Here is a 23,089-nt window from a genome sequence, read left to right as displayed (position 1 = left end):
CGATTGATTTGGTTCAGTTCTGAATTAGGGGTATAATAGAACTGAATAAATCCGAGAATCGAACCTATTTTTATATTTATTATAATATATATTTAAAAATAAAATATATTCTTAAAAGACAAAAGATAAAAACATTCAAACAATAATCAAAGTCTCAAACCTCTTTCTTAGTTTCTTTCATCTATTCTATCTTCTTCAATCCTCTCTTACAAGATAAGTGTTAAAATTGATTTTTTTATTTTATTTTGTAATTTTTTCATGATTTTTAATTTTAATGTGTTATGCGTGATGTTTTGTTTATGTTAAAATCATAAGTATGTTGATGTTTTGTTTATGCGTGTTATGTGTTATGCATGATACTTTATTTAATATTTATTTTGTTTAGATTTAAATTTTAGTTATTTTAATTTTACTATTGAAAATAATAAATATGAGAATCGAGAATCAATCCGAATCAAAGTTGATTTGGATTGATTCGGTTCTAAATTTATAGATTGATCATATTTGATTCAGTTCCGATTTTGCCATAAATCCGAACCAATAGAAACCATGTGCACCCGTACTATTTATATATAAATAAATAATTCTAAATCTGAAATGGTTTATCCTGTCCCCGAGAGTTGACGCGCCCGAGGCAAGTCGGTCTCCTCCATGGTCGAGACGAGACGACAAACCGAGATTTGAAACCACCTCAAAAGAGTTTAGAGAGAGAGAGAGAAGAGTTTAGAGAGAGAGAGAGAGCCCATCTGGGCGTTTTCATGGCGTTCCTGTTTCAGAAATTTCAAGAGGTAAGAAACTCAAAACCCTATAAATTTCAACAGAAATTTCTTGTGATTGATTTCTGTACGGTTTTGTTTTAAAGCGTTATCAAGCTAGGATTTCCGATCGATATGTTCGTATTGCAACCCTAGTTTGATAGATTTTTCGGAATTTATATTGAAGTTCTGTGTAATTTAGCTTACGATAAAATCTGAATTTGTTTCTTTTTGTGAAGATCTGTTGTTTTTGTAGGAATGGTGAAAACTACATTGTCAAATTTATTACTATAAATTGGTCGGAAAAACGACGTATCATAACCGTTTGATGGTGATTAAGAAGTTCAATGCTAGTATTGAGATTGGTGTATGGTCCACATTTGTATTAGGTTACTATATCTCAAGCGAGCCTGTATTGGTAATCTGTACGATTATTTGGAAAAAGATTCCATGCCAGGCCCAATTAAGCTGGAATCAAGCTTTCTTCAGTTTGCAATGAGTGTACTTCAGTCAGTCTTGATATTAATTGGAATAGTGTTGGATTTTCGTGTCTGAGAGTCTCTAATACCAATTGTAATAGAAAAATTCCCTATCGGACATGGTTTTAAAACTTAGTTTTACGTCTCATCTCGTCCATGCCAGATACCGAGTCGTCTCGGATGAGTTTTCTGATATGTTTGAAATGTCTCGTTCAACAATGAAAAAAATGAACGCGGTGTTTTAAATCTCGTCTGAAACATTGACTTGTCCATTCGTCTTGTCCATGCCTGATACCAAGACGACTCGGGCAAGTTTTGAAACCATGCTATTGGATGGAAATAGATCACTTGTTTGTTAAAGAGCTAGTTTTGGATTGAACAAGATTACCATTGAGTGGCATTTCCATTTTTAGAGAAACTTTTCTTTTTTTTTTGGTTTGGAACTAGTCCTTGGAGCATGTGCAGTCTTCTCGCTTCTCACACTCTAGTTAATTCCATAAGCTCACCCATAGATTCTACTTCCCAATCATTGAAGATCCTTTTAAAATCAAAATTCGAAGCTATCTCTGACAACACAAGCATTCTAAACTTAGAAATAGGCTTCGCTTTCTTGAGATAGCATGCAACTCTGGGAACTGCTCCCTAAGGGTAAAATCGTTATACCATTGATCCTCCCAAAAATGAACTTGATTATCCCTACTTATCTTGAAAAGAACTTCTTGTTGGATTGTCGGAAGAACTTTTGAAATATCTTCTACACCCCACACCTATAAAGGAATTGCACCTCTTCGCTTTACCATCCAAACTTCTTTCCCCAAATTTGACAATTATTACCTTCCTCCACAAACTATCTACTTCCAACCTAAACCTCTAGAATCTCTCTCCTAATAGAGCTAGATTTATTACCTTCAAGTTTCAAAACTCAATCCCCTATTTTTCTTAAGGGGACAAATCTTCCTGTTAACCTCTTTTTCATATTAATGCACATCCTAAACACTTTTTGAAACAAAGTTGCAGTCCACCCAAGAATCTAACCTGCTCCATTGAGGCATCCATGAAAACAAGGGTATTATCCTTGAATTGCAAACTGCGATACCAAAAGATCCCTGTCATCAACAGTGTATAACTTTCCATTAGCCACACCTCACTAACTTACCAAAGGCCTTGGTCACTATATTAAACAAAGAAGGGGAGAGGGGGTTGCCTTGCCTCAAGCTTTTAGATTCCCTGACGTTATCTTTGGACTCTCATTAACTAAATAGAGATTTAGCAGACCTCACACATGTGATAATCCATGATATCTACCTATGCTCAAATTCCATCCTAATCATTAGATGTACCTCAGGAAGTTCCAACTGACGTGATCACATGCTTTCTCATTTATAATCAATTTGTTGTCTAAAATTTGATGACTCCCAGACCTGAATGAAGATTCCTTGCCTCGAGCCCAGTTATTGCAAATTTGCAGTAATGACTTCCTTTAATATAGTTGCTAACACAATTGTTATTGCCTTGTACATTGAGTCCACCAAGCTATTTGGTTTGAAATCCAATATGTAATGTACTTTCAACTTTTTTTTGGGATTAAGGCAACAATGGTGCTATTGGAACAATAGATGGGGTATCCTTCATCTTGAAGGTCTTTGGCAATTAACATCAAATCACTAATGATATCCCAACAGACTTTGGAAAAAGCCATTGAGAAATCATCCGACCCAGGGATTCAAATGGGTGGACCACATTGCATTTGAATTTTTAAGTAGGAGGGAGGAATAAGATGCTCAATACATTGTTAAGTTAAACTTACGCGGCCTACTTGCACTATAGTTGTGGTACGTGAGGAATTGGGAGAGACTGTTGATTAGATTCTGCCCTGGGATCTCCTATGCCAAAGTGAATCCACCTGTTGATCCTATCCATTCGGTTGATCTTGGGCCTTTCAATGGCTAGAAAAATCCCATGTTTGTTGTGTAATGCTTGTACGTTTTAATGAGTGAATACCATCTTCTTGACTGGTATAATTAAATGCTAATTCATGTTGTTTACATTTCTTTTGGTGGGTTTTACTTCTAGGCTGTGAAAACTCTTGCAAGGAGTCGAACGTTTGCCAGAGATCCAAGGCAGCTCCAGTTTGAAGCAGATGTGAATCGTCTCTTCCTTTATACCAGGTAATTGCCATTTATTTACATGGAGTTCAGCTGACTCTTTGAGCCAGACATCCAAATAAGCTGTCACCTCTTATGGGGCATAATCCAAAAGGCAAACCTTGTTTCAAATGTGATAGCATGTGATTATGGGATTAAATAATTAGGATGTTATGTTTTTTTTTTTTTTTGTTCTCATTTGTTTAAATACTAACATTTTTAAACCTTGGTACAAGATCAGTTACCAAAGAGTTGGAATGGGTGACCTTGCTAGATAGTATGGTCTTATCTTGAAGTTCCATTAAGCTTCTTCTGTCTTCTTGTATATTCTTATTGAATTATGTTCCAAAAGCCATCCTACATGTTATGATGTGTTCTTTTATAAACATAACTGAGTCAAGCTTATGCAAACTCTCCGAATCCACCATTTCATTGGCTACACCTTGGAGATCTCCATAGGTTAGATGTGGAACTGATCAGATGACCTTAACCATCTAATCTACTACATTCCTTTAAATCTTTAGCAAAATAATGGACCTCTTTTGGCCCACCACCTCACAGTATGTGTATTTCTATAATTATGAAAACTTTCTTGGTTTTCACAATTGATGTCAATTTTCAGCTATAATCGGCTGGGAAGAGATGCTGAAGAGACAGATGCAGAGGAGATTATCGATATAGCTAGCAAAGCATCGGTTGATGATCAGCAGAAACAAGTCCAAGAAAACATCCATTCTCAAATCAAAACCTTTTGTACATTAATGGAAGGGATTCTTCTTCCCAATCTCAAGGACGCACATGAGCCAATTAATTTGTCAACAAAAACAAATGGTGCTCCTCGTCGTAGTGGCCTCAGTTTTGCCATTGGTAGAGGTGGATCACCTACCAACCAACCTGGTGAGTGTTTGTTTGCAATCTTTATTATTTGTTATTGAAATTTTTGTTAAAGTTGGATCTTAGGTGAAAATAATGATTGTATGAATTAATTGGATTATGTAGCCTAAGGTATTGAATTTCAATTTCGATCATCTTGGAAATGGAAATATTTCAACCAATGTGGAAATCAATAAATTTTAAGGAAATAATGGAAATATTATGAAATGATAGAAATGTTGAGGAAGTTTTCATTGAAAGTGTAGGAAATGATGATAAAACATACATGAAAACACACTCATAAGTTATCAAAGTACAATAAACAACCACGTGAATTATGAAAATGAAGATTAGTAATGTTTCATTACATATTGGCATGAGTATCTAAGAGTTTGACTCTTAAAACAACTATATGCTTCTTGGAAATGAGGACAATAAAATCACATAAGTACAAATACTTTAATCTGTACCACTTTCTAAAATGAACAAATCGTATGTACCATGTTATCACATTATTATAGTATATAAAATACACCATTCTCGTATATATATTTTTAATCTTTTGATTATTGTATAAATAAGATTCTAATAATATCTCTAACTAATTAGAACATGAATGATTGTATGTGTGTACTTGTGTGAATATTTTGATCGAAGTTTTCATGAAAATAGTTCCCTCAGAAATCTTATATTTTTATGCCTAACATCTGATTATTTTGGTCAAAATTCGCTATTCATCAAAATATTCTGTGAAATGAATAGTGATGTCCTCTGAAATGTATACATAAAGAAATCTTCAGTTAACTTTCGTATGGAACTTGTGTAAATGGAAATATTTTGGCATATTTCATGGAAATATGTTGAAATTTAATATATCTTGAGGTTTAGAAGGGTTTTTATATGAGTTAAAAGTTAATGATATTGTTAGAAATAGTAAGATATATAATATGTCAACTACTCCTTAACCCATTATATATTAACAAGGTTTTATATGAACTATTCACAACTATATAAAATCATTCATCCAACAATCCTGATATAAAATAAGTAGACACTATTCTACAGAAGATTGTTTCTTGAAACGAGAAATACAAATTAAAAAGTTTCCATCTCTCATAAAGATTCTCAAATCTCAATCTTTCCAATCATATGCATGGCCATGCATTCTTGTCATCCATGCTAGGTGACGGTTACTAATCAGTACATAACTCTGCTAATATTTTTATAGTGTTTGAGGTTTAAAGAAAAATTGAATGAAAAAAAGTATGAATATTGGAATCGTTGTTTTCATATGAAAACCTGAAAGTTCTGACTATGTTTTAATTGAAAAGGAAACATCTAGAGTTGAGTAATGAACTGGAATTAAAACGAAATCATAAGATGTTTATCTAAAGGATTACATAAGATTTGAGTTATTGTGGTTAAGATTTAATTGGAATCACATGATTGAAATTGTAAATTCTAGGATTTTAATAATTGTTGGAAAGATCTACTAGAGAATCCCAGGTTAAGGTTTTTTATTTTTTTTATAGATACATATGAATTTATATATCAAAAGGAAGGGGCCAAGAAGATCACCAATTATAGGAAAAGAAGAAAGCATACAACTGGAAGTCATTTGGAATTAATAAAAGTCAAAGTACACTATCTAATCTTCGTACAAACCGCCTCCCATCTAAAAACAAAATCCTCAAATGCTACACTATTTTTTTTGATGGATCAAAAGCTACACCTTTGAACTCATCAAGTAATTTACACCACCAATACAATGGAACTAAATAGAAATAATGACTTTTTTGCATCGAGCTCCTTCTCCTCATGTATCCCATTATTCCTTGCCTTTCAAATGACCCAACAAACAATGAAAGGGATCAAGTACCAAAGGAACCTTCGCTTAGAGTTAAAGATGCTGGTCCTCCAACTAGACAAGGATGAAATCAAGGAACTTGGAAAACACCATGATACATCAAGAAGATAAAGAAAATGGGCCAAATTTTCCAAGAGAACATGCAATGGATAAGGATGCGATTGACAGATTCCCCATCTACTTTATAAAGATAGTAGAAATTGATAGAAGGAATGCCCCTACTCATAATATGATCAGTAGTGAGAATCTTATCAAGGGAAGCAAGCCACATAAAGAAAGACACCTCTGATGGAATCTTATTGCCCTACAAAAAAAAAAGAGGATATCAACCTCTGAATTATCACTCAAAACGGAATAAAATATCCTCTTTTAGAATTTTCCCCTGACTGTCGGACCACACTCTTTGATCTTCCTCATTATTGCCATAAGAAGCCTCAGAGAGGACATTGATAGGATTAGTAATCGCCTGATCTTCCCAACATTGAGAAATCTTCTGAAACCAAAATCCCAATCCCCTTTCCCCAATCTAGACTATAAAGTTTGAGATAGGTGACCTTTTTTTAACTAATTTGGTAAATGAAGTAGGAAATTGATCTTGAAGAAGAGAATCCCTGCACCACACATCCTCTTAGAATCACACTCTAGACCAGCCCAACCTTAAAGACTATCTTAGGCTTAAACTTGAGAAAAAATTTCAATCTTTTTCCGCATATTATACCCAAAAGAGGATCTCATAGGATCACTCATCCAACCATGAGTGCCCTCACCATATTTGGCCTTTATGATTATTTTTAATACAACTCAAATTTATAGCACTATAAGGGGAAAAAAAAAACTCCAATCAAGAGATCTTCATTAGTTCGTTAGATGATTGTACAACACCATTGATAAATACGAGAATAAAAAATGTTCATTGGGCTGAGAGCACCCCCTCAAGTCCGCAACCATTTTACCAAAATGAGGATCCCAAATTGCATTAGCAATAGGTTTTACATGTAAAGGGTCTTGTACTCATGACTCTAAATTTTCTTACCAAGCTATATGAAATAGATTTTTGGAAGTCCATAGAAAAATTATTGCTAACTGCCCCAAGTGAGAAGCAAAAATATTATGGTAAAAACCTTAATAATATCATCATGATTCTCGAGGTCATGTGTCGTAGTGATATCAAACTAAATACAACTAGTAGTGGGGTCATGAGCTAAGCCTTGGCTACAATGCCTTTCAAATCCTTCGAGTCATTATCCTACTACAATAATTCTTGCTAAGAAAAACGCCCATTTTGTGGAAATGCCACCCAAAGGTAATGGGCTACTCGTACAACACATCCTTGTACAATGCTCAAGGTTTTAGGCTGAGCAACAAGAACTACTTTTAATTTGTTATGAGCCCTGTAGAAGAATCCGGAAATCTGATCTCATAGAATCAAGAAAATAGGATATTCTTCTTGATTATTCTTGATTACTCTTAACTTTCTAGAATATTCTTGTAATGTTCTACAATAGGATAGTTGGTTTATTATTCTAGAATATTTTTGAAGTTCTAGATTATTCTTGTAATAGGATAGTTGGTCTATAAATACCACTATTGGGGCATTTGTAATGATCATCCAAGAATTCTCAATAAATTCAATTATTCTATATGGTATCAGAGCACTAGGTTCTGATCTAGGGATTACCTATGGCGGGTCAAAATCCGTGGAAGACGGCTTTAACCGGTGCGACTAGCAAGGACTCAGTGGTATCAGGGGAAAGCACCACAAGTCCGAACCTGAACTCTTCCATCTCATTTAGTGGTTCAGAAGGGTCCACGAATTTGTTCCAATTAAATATCCACCGTCTAAATGGAAAAAACTACACGGAATGGTCGCAAATCGTTCGTTTGATTTTGGAAGGCAAGGGGAAGCTTGGATATCTGATAGGAGAAGTGACAAAACCTGCCGATGTAGATTCGACTCTCAAGACCTGGAAATCAGAAAATTCTTTGATTATTGCGTGGTTAGTGAACTCAATGGAACCCGCAATTGGCAAGCCCTTCATGTTCCTGCCGACGGCCAAAGATGTTTGGGAAGCAGTCAGGGATACGTATTCCGATCTAGAAAATTCTTCGCAGATTTTTGGTTTAAAATCCAAACTTTGGCACGCGAAACAGGGTGACCGAGATGTAACCTCCTACTACAATGAGTTGATGACATTGTGGTAGGAGTTAGACCTCTGTTATGATGATGTCTGGGAGTGTGCGAATGATAGTGTCCGGTTCATGAAACGACAGGAGAATGATCGTGTATTTATGTTCTTAGCAGGACTTAACAAAGAATTAGACGAGGTGCGGGGCCGAATTTTAGGGAAAACTCCTCTGCCAACAATTCGTGAGGCCTTCTCAGATGTTCGGAGAGAAGAAGCACGGCAGAGTGTGATGCTTAACAACAAATCGGTTCCTAGTACTACTAACTCGAAAGTAGAAAGTTCTGCCCTTATAACTCGAGATTTTCAGGAGGAGGTGAAGAAGGACGGTAAGTGTTCTGAACGGCCGTGGTGCGATCACTGCAAACGTCCGTGGCACACACGGGAAACCTGTTGGAAAATTCATGGCAAGCCTCAAAACTGGAAGAAGAAGTCTGGTGGAGCGGGGCGTGCACTTCAGGCCAGTGTCTCGGATCAAGAGCAGCAGTCTTCTTCAAATTCGTTTCCTTTCACCGAGGAGCAGATAGACCAACTGTACAAGATTCTCGAGTCTCAGAAAAATCCTACTTGTTCTTTGGCTCAAAAAGGTAATTACCTGAAAACAGCTCTCATTGGTGTCAACCCTAATCGCACCTGGATCATCGATTCAGGTGCAACCGATCATATGACAGGGTTGTCAAATCTTTTTTCTTCGTATAATCCTTGTGCAGGTAATCAGAAAATTAAGATTGCTGATGGCTCTCTTTCAGCCATTGCAGGAAAATGTTCTATTATAGTATCTCCATCACTCACTCTTCACGATGTTCTTTACGTTCCCAAACTTTCCTGTAATCTTTTGTCTGTCAGCAAGCTAGCCCGTGATCAAAATTGTCAAACTAATTTTTTCCCAACTCATTGTGTGTTCCAGGATTTGACCTTGGGGAGGATGATTGGCAGTGCTAAACAGAGTGGAGGACTCTACTTCCTTGATGATGGATCTGAATCGAGGCGACAATCTCAACAAATAAGTTCCTGCTTTGAATCTATTTCTGTTTCCAATAATAATATTATGTTATGGCATTTAAGATTAGGTCATCCAAGTTTCAAATATTTAAAACATTTATTTCCTAAGTTGTTTGGCAATAAAGATCCATCTATGTTTCATTGTGAAATATGTGAATTTGCAAAACACCACCGTACATCTTTTCCTTCACAACCATATAAACCATCAAAACCTTTCACTATTATTCACAGTGATGTTTGGGGTCCTAATAAGATAAGTACACCTTCTAGCAAGAGATGGTTCATCACATTTACGGATGATCATACTCGACTCTGCTGGGTGTATTTATTGAAAGAAAAATCAGAGGCCGAACGCGTTTTTAAAAATTTTTACAATATGGTGCAGACTCAATTTCAAACTAACATACAAGTTTTCAGGAGTGATAATGGGAAAGAGTATTTTAACACGACCTGGGGATATTTTTTTCTTGAAAAAGGAATAATTCATCACAGTTCTTGCATCGATACACCCCAACAGAATGGTGTTGCAGAAAGAAAAAATAAACATCTGTTGGAGGTGGCTCGTGCATTACTTTTTACAACTAAAGTTCCCAAGTATCTATGGGGAGAGGCTGTTTTAACTGCTGCGTACTTAATAAACAGAATGCCCTCCAAAGTTTTACAATTTCGAACTCCTTTCCAAGTTTTCACAAATTGTTTTCCAACTACTAGACTTTCTGTTGATCTACCTCTAAAAATATTTGGTTGTACGGTTTTTGTTCATGAACATCGAAAAATTGGAAAACTTGAGCCCAGAGCTATAAAATGTGTCTTTATTGGTTACTCCCCAACTCAGAAAGGCTATAAATGTTTTGACCCGATATCGAAAAAATGTTTTGTCACAATGGATGTTACATTTTTTGAAAAACAACCATATTTTAAGGATATTCATCTTCAGGGGGAGATTTTTAAGGAAGATTCATTTAACTCGGGCAATGTTTTTCTCTCAGATGATGTGTTTCTCTTGCAAGAATCTGAGTCTAGTATCTCTGCACCTACAGTAAATGGCCAAGATTCATTCCTTGAAAATCCTCCTATTATGAGTGATGTTTCCCCTGAGTCTAGACCTACATTTGAAAAACAATTTAAAAATCAGAATTCTGAACAACAAATTTTGGAAATCGAAAATAAGGAACAACCTACTATAATGTCACAACATGATAATAGATTCAAGGATGGTGACCGAACTTGGAAATGGATTGTTTACTTGAAGAAGAATATAAGAAAAGGAAAGACGAATTGACTCTACAGCACAGCCATGATTCTGAACCAAGGACGAATCAACAATCTGAGTTTGTTACAGGTAATTCTCTTTCTCTTTCCAACAGTCAGTCTAAGCCTTTTGATTTAGACATTCCTATAGCTCTTCGTAAAGGGGTTAGATCTTATACTAGTCATCCACTGTCTAAATTTGTATCATACTCGAAATTGTCATCATCTCTTGCTTCTTTTACCTCTCAATTGTCCAGTGTAGAAATTCCTAATAGTGTACATGAGGCTCTAAAGGTTCCAAAGTGGAAGGAAGCAGTACTTGAAGAGATGAAAGCTCTTGAGAAGAACAATACTTGGAGTGTTGAGGCATTGCCAGCTGGGAAGACCACTGTGGGTTGTAAATGGGTCTTCACTGTGAAGTACAACTCTGATGGTTCAGTGGAAAGATACAAGGCTAGGTTGGTGGCAAAGGGATTCACCCAGACATATGGCATTGATTATTCTTAGACTTTTGCTCCTGTTGCAAAATTAAACACGGTGAGAGTACTTTTATCTATTGCTGCTAATCTGGACTGGCCCTTGCAACAACTAGATGTGAAGAATGCCTTTCTCAATGGTGACTTGGAGGAAGAAGTGTACATGGATAGTCCACCGGGCTTTGAGGAGAAGTTTGGCTCAAGAATATGCAAACTAAAAAAGTCCCTGTATGGTCTCAAACAGTCTCCAAGGGCTTGGTTTGAGAAGTTCACACAGTCTGTCAAAAAACAAGGATATTCTCAAGGACAAGCTGATCATACCTTGTTTTTCAAGTTTTCTTATGAAGGAAAGGTTGCTGTGCTAATAGTTTATGTTGATGATATTATTCTCACAGGTGATGATGTGATCGAAATAGAGAGATTGAAGAAGAGCCTTGCTTTAGAATTCGAAATCAAGGATTTGGGAGCACTAAGATATTTCCTTGGCATGGAAGTTGCTCGTTCAAGGAAAGGAATTGTTGTCTCTCAACGAAAGTATATTCTTGATCTTTTGAAGGAAACCGGGTTAAGTGGTTGCAGACAGGCTGAGACTCCCATGGATCCCAATGTAAAGCTTTGGGAAGAGGGAAGTGTTCCTGTTGATACTGGTAGATACCAGAGATTGGTTGGAAAACTAATCTATTTATCTCATACTCGACCGGATATTGCCTTCTCTGTCAGTGTTGTTAGTCAATTTATGCACGCACCTTATGAAGAACACCTCGAGGCGGTCTACCGAATTTTGAGATATTTAAAGTCTACTCCTGGAAAAGGTCTGTTTTTCAAAAAGACAAATCAAAGGAGTGTTGAGGTATTTACTGATGCAGATTGGGCAGGTTCAGTGAATGACAGGAGATCTACTTCAGGGTATTGCACCTTTTTGTGGGGAAACTTGGTTACCTGGCGAAGCAAGAAGCAAAATGTTGTTGCCAGAAGTAGCGCAGAGGCTGAGTTTAGAGCAATGGCTCAAGGGATCTGCGAGGTATTGTGGATATACAGAATCCTCGAAGAACTCAAGATGACTGTGGAACTTCCTCTGAAGCTGTACTGCGACAATAAGGCTGCAATAAGTATTGCTCACAATCCTGTCCAGCATGATAGGACGAAGCACATTGAGATTGATCGATATTTCATTAAGGAAAAAATTGAAGCTGGAACTGTTTGCTTGCCGTTTGTGCCTTCTAGTCAGCAAACAGCCGACATCTTGACTAAGGGGCTTGCTAGACCTAACTTTGAACATCTGATAAGCAAGTTGGGCATGATTGACATCTATGCACCAACTTGAGGGGGAGTGTAGAAGAATCCGGAAATCTGATCTCATAGAATCAAGAAAATAGGATATTCTTCTTGATTATTCTTGATTACTCTTAACTTTCTAGAATATTCTTGTAATGTTCTACAATAGGATAGTTGGTTTATTATTCTAGAATATTCTTGAAGTTCTAGATTATTCTTGTAATAGGATAGTTGGTCTATAAATACCACTATTGGGGCATTTGTAATGATCATCCAAGAATTCTCAATAAATTCAATTATTCTACAAGCCCAAATGATGGATTTAGAAAGTTCCTTATTTATAACCACGACCACTGAATAAAAACATTTAATAGAAGAGTGGAATTCACTCGACTAAATTTCTTGATCCCCAAGCCTCTGTTACTCTTTAACTTACAAATTTGGGCACACTTGACAAGATGGAATTTCGATTGCCATGCTTTCCATTCCAAACGAAATTTTGAACCAGTCTATCCAGATGCATTTCCACACTTCTAGGCATGGTAAAAAGAGAAAGAAAGTTTATCGGGAAAGAGCCTTTTATGAGAGTTAACTTTTCACCCTTGGACAAAGTATCTTGCTTTCTAAGAACCTAGGCATTTACTCACTTTCTCTATAATAAAATCTCAACTCAAAAAATTCTTGATGTTGATAACACTCCCAATCCCGAAAACCTTATTCTTGACAATGTTTACTGCCTATCCCAATATAGCCTTGAACAACAAAGCAACCTAGCAAAAAATCTAACCTGATTAGGACAAGCATTCATGAGAACCAATGTATCTTCTGAAAATTGGAGATGGGAGACCATAGGAATGTCCTCATTGACAACAAAACCTTTGATCCTTTCTATCTCAACCTCCCAGTGCATTATCTTGCTGAAAACCTCAACCACCAAATTAAAAAGGAATAGGGATAATGGGTCCCCCTTGTCTCAGTCCCCTTGTGCTTTTGAAAAAAACACTTACAATGACTCCATTGACCAAGATTGAGAAGGACGGAGGTAACATACACTTCATTATCCACTGCTATCCAAAGCCTATACGAACCAACATATATCTCAGAAACTCCCAACTAACATGAATATATGCCTTTTCCGAATCATTTTTACAGATGACCCCAAGTATCATTACTTATCTTAGAATCAATACACTTGTTTGCATTTACGATTCCATCCAAAATTTGATGCCCTTTAATAAAAGATCGTTATTAATGCCCAATGAGATCTCTTAACCGCTTACTTCAGTCTTGAAGGGAACAACTTACTGATGATTTTATAACTTGAATCAACCAAGTTGATTGGCCTCAAATCCCAAATATCTTTGACTTCCTCCTTTGTAGGAATCAATGTGATGAAGGTGCAATTTGAGGATTAGTTGAGAAAATCGTTTTCGAAAAGTCTTTGAAAACTCCCATCGAGTCATCCTTCTAAATATTCCAACAAACTTTGAAAAGGCCATCGAGAACGGTCTGGTCCCGAAGCTTTATTGTCAGCAAAACTCCTAGTAGATTGGCAAACATCCTCAACAAAAGGACTTTTTACCAAGTAGATGAGAGCCAAAAATACAATAAAATACCAAAACGACTCAATTATCAACCTCCCATTGATCAAACTCAGGATCATCATCTTTTGGTTTCTTGGTTTTTCCAGTGGGATAACCAAGTTTCATTTTCCCCCAATAAATATTGTAACAGGTTAACCATGCTAAAATATTATTTCCTGCAAATTTTATAAAGGCGATGAACAATGGAGCAAGATAATGAGTTTTGATTCCATTATGAAGAGTAAATTGACAAATCAACTAAAAAAAATGCAACAATTCCTTGATGGTAATCATCTAAATTGTCTGAAATACAGAAATAATCTTGTAGCAATGCCTTTTAGTGTGATGATCCATTATCTCTGCAACAAAAAAATATAATAAACCCTGTAATGCATTCTTAAAGAATGGTACTGTTTGTTACCTTAATACAGCATGGATGATGGTCCAGTATTGAGAAGAAATACCTCTAGACACCTCTCTAAAATTTTCTAGTATGATCCTCATGCTCCATACTTTTGTCGTAAAATTGTCTAGTTGTTTTTTTGAGTCCAACAACCATGATTTCTGATTTCTGATGTGCAACGATCCGATAAGTGGCAATGCACATAGCATGTCAGATGAAACCAAGAAACAACAATTGAACAAAGAGAAATATTGATGAAGATTTAACCTGCTCTGATACCATGTTAGATTTACATGACTGAAGATTTAAAAACCAAAAAACAAAAAACAAAAATTCAGAAAATAGAAGAAAGAATAAGCTAGAAATAGAATGAAAGAAAGAACCGAAGAGTTTAAATTGTTGGCTTTTGTATATATTAACAACTAGGTACAAAGTCCAACAACTAGTTGGGCACATTAAGTGTCTTTTGACTCTCCATAAAAGACACAAATATTCCATAGCTATGTACACATTAACACAATCTATGTTCAGTTTAGTTGAGACAAGGATAGTTGTATGGGTTGGGATCCATAGCAACATTCTAGACAGTGTTCTATACAATGTGTTTTGTCTTATAGGGGCAAAAAGTTTCGGAATGGGCTGATTTTTATTGGAAATATTAGAATAGTTAATTCTAGTTTGATTAATATTAATTTATTTCGTTTTATTTCTTTATAAGGGCATTTATATCTATTATCTTATTATTGATTATAAATATATGCCAAGCTCTCATTATGAGACTTGACTTTTTCTCTTCTAAAATTCTTGGTATCAGAGCCATCTTCATTTCCCCCTTCAATTTTTTTCTCTTCTCCCATTAATCCCACTACACTAACCGCGTTCACCTAGCAGCGGCCTCATTGGGAGTTTCTCCCCTTCGGGGGCCCTTTTCTTTTTTGATTTATATTTTCTTAATCGCATGTTGCGATAGAGACTTTATTAGCTCTTCACATGCTGCAATAGAGTTTTGCGCTGTGATTTTTTTTGTCCTACGTTAAGATTTCTTTTTGTTATTAACCCTAGTGTTTTTGGGTGAACTTTGATCAGCCCAACAGCCTCAATCTGCCTTGCGACAGCAGTAGAATATTTTTGGGTGAACTTCGATCAGCCCAACAGTCTCAATCTACCTTGTGACAGCAGCAAAATATTTTTGGGTGAATCTCAATCATACCTACAGGTCCTAACCAAGTTTTCGATCTATTTTATGCCCTAAACACACCCTACAATCATACCTATAGGTCCTAAACAAGCTTGCGATCTGGTTTTTTATGCCCTAAACACACCTGCAATCGGTTTTTATGCCCTAAACACAACCTGCGATCATGCCTACAGGTCCTAAACAAGCTTGCGGTCTGGTTTTTATGTCCTAAACAAACCTGCAATCTGTTTTTTATGCCCTAAACACACCTGCGATCTGTTTTTATGCCCTAAACACACCTTACGATCATACCTATAGGTCCTAAACAAACTTGCGACACCTTCAGACAGAGGTTGGAGCCCTGCGATCAGACCTATAGGCTTTGAGAAGCCCTGCATTCAGCCTACAGGCCTTGAACAACCTTGCATTTAGACTTATAGGCCCTGTATAACCTTTGCGATCAGCTTATAAGCCCTTAATTGCCTTGCGATTCGTTTTACAGCAGCTCTAGGGCTGTACGAAGAATTTTTTAGTGATCTACGACAACAGCTGGGGCTTCGACAGCAACAGTAAGAAATTATTTTTTGGTGTTCTGACAGCACTCAGTAGCATTATCTCACCTTCGACAATACTAATATGGGAGATCTCCCTTCAATCCAAAGTGTCTTCTTGTTCATAGTGTGCAATGACGACGATTCACGAGACTAAGGATTCTACCACAACTCTTGGGACAAATTTCTCAGTCCAACGTATAACCAATGCCCCACTAGATGGTCGTAACTTTCAGTCCTGGTCCTGGTCTGTGCGACTTTATTTGGGTAGTAAAGCCAAATCTGGTTGGTTGTCAGGCGTTATTCCTAAGCCACCACTCACTGATCCGAAATTTGAACAATGGAAAATTGATAATTGCACAATTCTTGGATGGTTATTTAATTCCATGGAGCAACGCATCTACAATATGTTTATGTATCATGAGACTGTCTCTTCTTTGTGGTCAGCTCTCACTCAAACATATGCACATGCTCGTAATGACTCGCGGATTTATGAACTTTACCATGATATTGCTCAGGCTACACAGGGAAATCAGAGTGTTGCAGATTACTTTGAATTTCTTCAGTCTCGTTGGGAGGAATTCTCGCACTATGAGTCTATGGCTGAGTTGTCTGCTGAGGCAACCGGGTATGTGGTCAAGAGAATTGCTCGACATCAGACATATTAGTTCCTCATAGGTCTACGCTCTGAGTTTGAGGCACTGCGAACCCAAATCCTTAATACCACGCCTCTACTATCCTTATTTGAGACATTTACTACCATTGATAGCGATGAGCGTCGTCGCAGTGTAGTTCCCTCTCAGACTCAGTCCCCTGTCATTATCTTTGCTCTAGATTCAGATCATATGACTTTTGCAGTCAATTCGGGCTTCTCTAACTCCCGTGCTCAAGGATCCGGGAATCGAGGTCGTGGCAATCGTGGACGTGGTAAAGGTAGTGGTCTTACGTGTAGCCACTGTGGGAAGATTGGCCATGAGAAGGCCCATTCTTTTCAACTCTATCCCCACCTGTTGAGATCCTCTTGGGGACAGCCCCTTGCTGCTGTTGTGGAATCCACCTCCGTTGATCTTGCGTCCCTTGGAACTATTGATTTACAAAATCTATAGACGCAGATTACAACTATTGTACGGGATCAGCTCAAGGCTCAGACTCCGTCATCCTCGATAGTCGCTTCTATTATCACACCTCCAGGTAGTTCTTATGCATTTCATGCCTCTCAGTCTGGCTCTGCTCCTTTGACTTGGGTAATTGATTCTGGTGCCTCTGATCACATGACCGGTGAGTCTAATCATTTTATTTCTTCCATTTTTCCTACCACTCATAGAGAAGTTTGCCTTGCTGATGGGTCTCTTACCCCTATTCACAGCAAGGGTACTATCTCATTAAACCCTGATTTTTCTCTTGATTCCGTTCTTCATATTCCTCACCTATCTCTTAACCTTATGTCTGTGAGTAGTATAACAAAATCTCTAAATTGTTCTGTAACATTTTTTCCTACTCACTGTGTCTTTCAGGACCTGACTTCGAGGAGGATTTTTGGCAAGGGGTATAAGAGGGATGGGTTGCACCTGTTTAGCGTTCCACCTACTGCTGCTCCAACTTTGGTCCTCCCACTCATTGGGAATCATAATTTTTCTTCCCAGACTTTAGACTTATGACATGCTCGATTAGGACATGCTAATTTCCAGCACTTAGTTTCATTATTTTCTACTTTAAAAAATTCTTGTCGTGAACACAGATTTCAGTGTTCTGTGTGTGAGCTTTCTAAACACACATATACATCTTATATTCCTCGTATGCATATATTTAATGCTATTTTTGATTTAGTTCATTCTGATGTTTGGGGGCCTTCATCTGTTGTTGTTTTTAATGGTCATGGATATTATGTTACATTTATTGATGACTATTCTTGTTGTACTTGGGTTTATTTAATGTGTTCTCGTTCTGAGGTACTCCCTATTTTTGTTAATTTCCTTAAAATGATTCAGACTCAGTACAACATAACTGTCAAATCTCTTAGAATAGATAATGGAGGGAAATATATTTTTGATGGGATTCGATTTCATCACCATGAGCATGATATGCTTCATCAATTAACTTGCCCATACACTCCTGAGCAAAACGGGGTGGCGGAACGTAAGAATCGCCACCTCATGAACATCGTCCGTTGCATTTTGCGAGGGATGCATGTTCCCAAGTCCTATTGGAATATGGCAGTTCTTACTGCTGTTTTCCTAATGAATCGTGTTCTGAGACGCACCTTAGGGGGACAGATGCCTCTTCATGTTCTTCGACCTGATAGCACTCTCTTCCTCATTACACCGAGAGTTTTTTGGTGTACCTGCTTTATTCAGGATAGAACTCCCCATCGCACCAAACTAGATGAAAAAGTTATTCGTTGTGTTTTCTTGGGTTACTCATCTATGTCAAAGGGGTATCAATGCTATAATCCACTCACTCATCGTCTTATTCATTCCTTGGATGTCACATTTTTTGAAAATGTTCATTTTTTTCGTGCTTTATCTTCTTTGCATAACTATTTTCCTTTGCAGGATTACTCTACTATAGTGCTACCGTCTCCAGTTTTCTCTCCACCCTCTTCTTCACCGTCGTTGCAGGTTTACTCTCGTCGCCCTCCCCTTTTTAAGCTTTGCCAACCTCTTCCTTGGACTCAGGTATACCTCCTTCTACATTTACTCCTGTTCCTTCCATTTTTGACTCTCACTTACCATTGTACTTCGCAAAGGTAAGCGAGGGTGTGTTACTGACCACCCTATTGCCCAGTTTGTTTCCTATCAGGGTCTCTCTCCTTCCTATCGAGCCTATCTTGCCACCACAAACTCTATTAGGATTCCTCGGCCTATATCTAAAGCTTTACGTGATCTTAAGTGGACTACTCATGACTACTGAGATGGATGCATTGCAGAAGAATCATACCTGGGAACTTGTTTCTCTTCCCTCTGGGGAGCGGACTGTTGGTTGTAAATGGGTTTTCACCGTCAAGTATCTTGCAGACGGACTATTGATCACTACAAGGTCCGTCTCGTCGCTAAGGGGTTTACACAGACTCCGGGAAAGGACTTTGATGCCACATTTGCCACTGTAGCCAAACTTTCTATTGTTCGTTTTCTCATCTCTTTAGCAGTATGTCATTCATGGCCTCTTCACCAATTTGATGTGAAGAATACCTTTTTAAATGGTGATTTGACAGAAGTCATTTATATGGATCCCCCTCCTGGGTTTCGTCTTCAGGGGGAGTATTCTGGGAAAGTATGTCGCCTTCTCAAATCTCTGTATGGCTTAAAGCAGTCTCCGCGAGTTTTATTCCAGCGTTTCTCTGAGGTCATTCTATTTATGGGATTTTCTAGATGCCTCTCTGACCATACTTGCTTTATTCGACGAGGAGTAGATGGTCGCAATACCATTGTCTTGGTTTATGTGGATGATATTATAATAACTGGTAATGATGCACAGTGGATTGACAGGGTTAAGAAGCAATTGGGTAATGCTTTTGAGGTTAAGGACTTAGGTCCCCTCAAGTACTTTTTGGGGATAGAGGTAGGCCTGCTTACGTCGTGGTATTTCGTTATCTCAACATAAATACACATCGGATCTTCTTCAGGACATTGATATGTTTGGTTGTCGTCCTGCGTCTTTCCCAATGGATCAGAATTATCGTCTTCATGTTGAATTTAGGGAATTTTTGTCTGATCCTTCATCTTACCAGAGACTCGTAGGCCGTTTGATTTATCTGACTAACACTAGACCGGATTTGATTTTTGCAGTCAGTGTAGTCAGTCACTTTATGCATGCTCCGCGTACCTCCCATCTTGACGCTGTATACCGTATCCTTCGCTACTTGAAGTCTCGTTCTGGTCTAGGCCTATTTTATTCATCTACTATTCAGCCACATTTTTCGTATTTCATTGATGCTGATTATGCGAGTTCTCTTACAGATAGGAAATGTACATCTGGTTTATGTACTTTCTATGGTGGTAACCTTATTTCGTGGAAAAATAAGAAACAGAGTGTGGTTTCTCGTTTGTCTACTGAAGCTGAGTATCGTGTTATGGCTCTTGGCACATGTGAGCTTCTTTGGCTTAGATCTTTGTTGACAGAGTTGGGATTTCCTATTACTAGTTCCTCTTCTCTGTTCTGTGACAACAAGTCTGCTATCTTGCTTGCATCTAACTCAGTTCTTCACGAAAGGACTAAGCACATCGAGGTTGATGTTCATTTTCTCAAGGAGAAAGTTCGATCTGGTGTTCTTGAGTCCGTCTTTGTTTCTTTTTCAGACTAACTGGCAGATATGCTTACAAAATCTGTTGAACCTTCTGTCACTAATTCTCACCTGGCCAAGTTGGGTCTAGTTGATATATTTGCCCCAGTTTGAGGGGGAGTATTGGAAATATTAAAATAGGTAGTTCTAGTTTGATTAATATTAATTTATTTCGTTTTATTTCTTTGTAAGGGCATTTATGTCTATTATCTTATTATTGATTATAAATATATGCCAAGCTCTCATTATGAGACTTGATTTTTTCTCTTCTAAAATTCTTCTATTTTTTGGGAGGATGATCTCTATGGTAAAGGGATCATCCTTACAAAAAACCAAGCCCATTATGAAATTACTAGCCCCAATTTACAAGTTGAAGAATCATAGACTGTTCATTTTAACTGTTAGTTTGTAACCACTTTTCATAGGGTTAGAAGTTTTAGAATCAGCTGTTTTTTTGTGATGATGATCTCCTCACCATAGAAATCATCCTCACAAAAAATCAGCCCATTCCGAAACCTTTTTGCCATATAGGGCAAAATGTTGTGGAATCTAACTCCTCATGTTTTTCAGCACAGCTATGCCTGAAACACAGGCATTATCACATGCTGAGCTCTCACAAAGATTGAAAGATCATATTGGTTACACCCTTGATCTCAAAGCATCTCAAATTCCTCACAAGGAAGCTGGCCAAGGTTTATTTCTAAATGGTGAAGCTGACGTGGGAGCGGTGGTGGCCTTCTACCCTGGTGTGATATACTCCCCGGCTTATTACCAATATATTCCAGGGTATCCAAGAGTCGATGCTAACAACCCTTACATGATCACAAGGTATGATGGAATTGTGATTAATGCACAGCCTTGGGGTGTCGGTGGTGGGACGCGTGAGATATGGGACGGGTTAACAGTGCCAGAGGTCAGGCCAAGTATGTCCAAAGGTAGTGATAGAGGGTCAGACCAGATGTGGAAATTGCTTAGTAAGCCTTTGAAAGTTGACCGCAGAGTAACTGGTGGGGATGTATTGGAGCGGCGGAACCCACTAGCGTTGGGCCATTTTGCCAACCACCCAGCTAAGGGTATGATTCCGAACGTCATGGTGTGCCCTTATGATTTTCCATTGACTGAAACGGAGATGAGAGCATATATTCCAAATATCTTATTCGGAGATGATGAACCGGTGAAGATGAAGAGGTTTGGTAGTTTTTGGTTTAAATCTGGTAGTTCTGGTGATGGTGTGTCCGCTGTTCCTGTTTTGAAGTCTCTTGTTCTAGTGGCAACAAGGGCGTTGCGTGATGAAGAGGTACTATTAAACTATAGGCTGAGCAATTCCAAACGGCGTCCAGCATGGTATACTGCAGTTGATGAAGAGGAAGACCGTAGGAGATGGAGTTAGATGGAGTACAGTTCTTCGTGTCTGTAGATGCATTTGAGGTTGGTTTCCGATTGCGCACCCTTTTGTTATTTAGGTGTAGTTTGCTAATGTTTCTTCGATCTCATGATTAATTAAGAGAGCTTCTATTGGCACACCAATTTTTGCTAATGCCACCCCAAGAAGTGCTAATTCTTTGGTGATTTACGTATTTATTGGGGCAACGTTAGCAAAAGTTAGCATGACAATATAATTTCTCTTAATTAATGCCGTTTCTTTTTAAAAACTTGTTATTCCCAATTTACCATTATAGGCTTTGTTCATCTACTAGATGGAGTGATTATGGTGTGAAATCTTGGCCATTTTTTAGTTGGGAAATTGACAAAGTTTATCTCATTAGGTCACAACTCCTTTTATCTGTATCAGTTGGAATGTTGAGTAGGCCTCCTATAGTGTGAGTTTATAGTTGGAGTTGGGGTTCCTGTAATCTCTGGGGTTTGAAATCAGCCTGATTGGTGATTTATATTTCTTGCATTTGAGCTTATTTTTATTTTTATTTTTATCATATAATCAGGCCTGTGTTTTTTTATTTTTTTTGATAACCAGGTATCCTGATGCCTGTAAACAGTGGACCGGGTCCATATCTAGGCTTTGCCCAGTCCATAGACTATGGTCTTGTCCCAGGACTAGCCCTGGGGCACATGCACCCGCCGTGCATCATATGCATCAGGTAAGTGAGGGTGCACCCTTGTGGGTGGCCCTGAGGAATTAATGCTCATACTGGGTATCGAACTCACGACATACAGGCATTAACCGCTTATCAGTCTGAAATTGCCATTGAGCCAACCCCTTGCGGTTTAATCGGGCCTGTATTTATGTGACCATAACTGGAAAATGGGTGAATAGAATGGTTAGACATTATCAATCAAGATGATTATAGCTATTTATAAGCCATAATGAAAAATCACCATTCAAATTGGTTTTTATGTGTTGGTCAGTAGCTGCATCACTGGGTGGGGCCAAATATTAGGGTGGTCGTAGAGCCAAATGCTAGGCCCATTAGTGAATAACCTTAGATGATATAGATGATCAAATCCAGTGGCTCTTGATGTGTAGGTCCAAATTTTTTTGAGTCCAAGCGTGGGCTCTTTCGTAATATTCAATCCTACCATGAATAAACCAGTCTTGAGTCTCAAGCAACCAACCAGACCCTTGTTTCTACTATGCTGAAGAAAATGGAAAATTGTATTTATCATCGTCACATTGAGTCATCTGGATTTTCAAAATCTAAGCAAATTTTAAGAAAACTTCAATCAAATTGACCACTTTTGTTAATTTTTATTTTCCTATACAAGTAAATAACTTTTTAAATAATTCAAATGTTTGTGTTTTATTTGATATATTATTTTGTATAACATCTATTAA

General features: G+C 37.7%; 1 protein-coding gene across 2 annotated transcripts; it reads left to right on the top strand.

The window, feature by feature from the left end:
• Positions 1-600: 600 nt before the first annotated feature.
• Positions 601-22,898, top strand: LOC147401647 (uncharacterized). Of its 2 annotated transcripts, XM_086442997.1 has the most exons (5): positions 601-788; positions 3,308-3,402; positions 4,001-4,275; positions 20,874-21,726; positions 22,271-22,898. In XM_086442997.1, the coding sequence occupies exons 1-4, from the start codon at positions 759-761 to the stop codon at positions 21,686-21,688; spliced, it is 1,215 nt and encodes a 404-aa protein (XP_086299123.1). In that variant the 5' UTR covers positions 601-758; the 3' UTR covers positions 21,689-21,726; positions 22,271-22,898. The 2 variants fall into 2 exon arrangements, with proteins under 2 accessions (XP_086299123.1, XP_086299122.1); XM_086442996.1 differs by lacking the exon at positions 22,271-22,898 and having other exon boundaries at positions 20,874-22,198.
• The last annotated feature ends 191 nt before the right edge of the window (positions 22,899-23,089 follow it).

Source organism: Akebia trifoliata, chromosome 5 (genome assembly GCF_017979445.1).
Source record: "Akebia trifoliata isolate Shusen 1 chromosome 5, ASM1797944v1, whole genome shotgun sequence".
NCBI classification, from domain to species: Eukaryota; Viridiplantae; Streptophyta; class Magnoliopsida; order Ranunculales; family Lardizabalaceae; genus Akebia; species Akebia trifoliata.
The sequence above is the reverse complement of the archived record's forward strand: the minus strand, read 5'-3'. Positions and strand labels throughout refer to the sequence as shown.

Bases quoted from the DNA above. Each gene is read 5' to 3' on its own strand.
- LOC147401647 (XM_086442997.1), top strand. From the start codon at position 759: ATGGCGTTCCTGTTTCAGAAATTTCAAGAG. The intron at 3,403-4,000 runs GTAATTGCCATT...GTCAATTTTCAG, and splicing joins CGTCTCTTCCTTTATACCAG to CTATAATCGGCTGGGAAGAG. The intron at 4,276-20,873 runs GTGAGTGTTTGT...TTTTCAGCACAG, and splicing joins ATCACCTACCAACCAACCTG to CTATGCCTGAAACACAGGCA.